General features: G+C 54.2%; 1 protein-coding gene across 3 annotated transcripts in view; it reads left to right on the top strand.

The window, feature by feature from the left end:
* The first annotated feature begins 1,573 nt into the window (after nt 1-1,573).
* The window catches only part of LOC113204256 (5-hydroxytryptamine receptor 1A), a 46,221-nt gene continuing 45,653 nt past the window's right edge, over nt 1,574-2,141 (top strand). For all 3 annotated transcript variants that reach the window (XM_052268461.1, XM_052268462.1, XM_052268460.1), the window contains exon 1: nt 1,574-1,681. In XM_052268461.1, coding sequence (XP_052124421.1) covers nt 1,605-1,681 — 77 coding nt within the window. In that variant the 5' untranslated portion in view covers nt 1,574-1,604. The remainder of the gene's footprint in view (nt 1,682-2,141) is intronic.

Genomic DNA, 2,141 nt, shown 5'->3' with positions numbered 1-2,141 from the left:
CCTCTGTCTATCTCTCTCACTCTCCCCCCCTCCCCCCGGAAATATGCTCCCTTCAGCAACGCGACACCCCCTAGCCCCGATCGCTGCGTTTCGCATTCGCACCCCCCGTCTGTCTGCGGCCTTTCTTCCTCCTCCTCACCCTCCACGGGTCTGATGAGAGGGGGAAACGTCGGAATCACTTTCCTTCTCACTTGGCACACGACATTTTATTGCGATTGTCATACCAGAGAAGATTCATGTCCCTCTGGCATGGCATAGTATATATATACATGCCTGCCCGTTTCTTTTCGGTGGCATTTGGAGGGGGAGGGGAGAAAAACGCATAAGAAGAGCAGGCGACTGGAGGCGAAACGCTTGTGCGAGCGGCTTGCTAAAAGGGGGGCACTGCGGCGCACGGTACCGTACGTCCTCTGCGGCCGGATGCGGTCGTGCGCTAATGCAGAGGATGGAGGGAGGGAGGGAGGGAGAGAGAGAGAGAGAGAGAGAGAGAGAGAGAGAGAGAGAGAGAGCGAGAACTCTCGGCCCCGCAATACGAGCAAGAGGCTCGCGGATGCGGAAACACGCGCGCGCGTGTTTAAATGCATGGCCCTCTCCCGCGCGATTGGAATGCATTGGTGCGCGCCTCGGCCTCGGCCTGGTGTGCCGTGCACCGCTCCGGGCAGGACCGGAGGAAGGGGGGACGCTTATCGCCCGCGCATCGGTCTTACCCAACGCTTTAGCATTGCGGCAAAGAGGGCGCGCGCCCGCGGTGTTGAAGTGGTGTGTGCGAGAGAGACCGAGTTTTAGTTTACACTATCGGAATCGGATTTGTGAAAGGGCAAAGACTTTACAGGAAGGGTCAAGTATGCGTTTAGTTTGGTTTTATCTACGATGATCTGTTTTTCTGCTGTTCGTGTATGTACGTGTGTGTTTGTGTGTGTGTGAAATTATTTGCCCCAGGAAGGAAGAGAGATTGTAGAAAATGTGGCTGAAGCGGGCTGAAGAATGAAAATGTAACAAAGTATGAGGCAATAATGTCCATTCTGTAGAAAAAAAACGAAAATTTGTGATCTGACCCGAGTGCCGTGAGCGCCTCGTAGATAGGCAACAGAATGTAGGCCTGTTGGGGTAGTTGCCTATCTCCCACTTGGCAGGGGCTGAGGCATGGTCGTTCAGCTGAAGCTGGAGACACAGACAGACAGACAGACATACAGACAGACAGGCAGTGTAAGGGACATCGTTGGGAAGAGAGACTGGGGGAGAGGGTGGGTTTGTAATGGTGGAGACATCTGTGAGCAGCGCAGCTGTGGGCAGGCCCATGGGAAGTCCCCTCGGGGCAGGAGTCCCCCTCCCCCTCCATCTCAGGGTGAGCTCACAGGTTGGCGCGCCGCCGTGACGCACTGTGACACATCATCATGCAAATTACCTCATCTCGAAGCATCACTCTAACCCACATTTGGGGCGACTTAAGCCCCCACCCCGATGCCGCCTCGCGCCGGCCCGCCAGGACCCCTGCGAGGAGCAGGAGGGTTGTCCGGCGTGTCCGGCCGACGACTCGGAAATTGTAATTGTGACCGTCGTTGCTACGTGTTGCAGACGGCGGCTGACGCGGGGCTGACGGGGCGATGGGCCGACATGGAGCACGACGTCGAAGTGACCACGGCCCCTCCGGCGCCGCAGCCACCATCGCCCTGCCGACCAGGTATGTACACGGTTACTTCAAACAGCGCAAGAGGACGCTGTTTAACTGAAGTGTAACTGTAAGCCAGAAGTGTAAGATCGTGAACAATAATTTTGCAATAAATTGTGGCTCTTTAAAATCGACCAATCGACAGGCTGTTCTTGGACATTCATTAGAGCTGTGCGAATTGTTCGATATCGAATCGAATCGGCCTGGTTCGAATTCGTTCGATTTCGAATTTGCCTGATTCGGTGTCGAATAATTCTAAATTTCGAATGGCGTTGGTTCGACATCGAATCGCATTGGGGTCTAGTGTGCGGCACCCGCTCTATGCCCGCACTACACGTTGTACTGTACAGTCGTCGAACATCTACGGTACAAGGCCAGTTTAAATGAGTTTAAAAATACCGCGTGAAAAATACAACAGATTTTTTTTTCGATTCGATTCGGGCTCGAATTTGGACTGATTCGATTCGATTCG

Source organism: Frankliniella occidentalis, unplaced genomic scaffold (assembly GCF_000697945.3).
Source record: "Frankliniella occidentalis isolate FOCC.00 unplaced genomic scaffold, Focc_3.1 Scaffold69, whole genome shotgun sequence".
Lineage (NCBI taxonomy): Eukaryota > Metazoa > Arthropoda > Insecta > Thysanoptera > Thripidae > Frankliniella > Frankliniella occidentalis.
The sequence above is the reverse complement of the archived record's forward strand: the minus strand, read 5'-3'. Positions and strand labels throughout refer to the sequence as shown.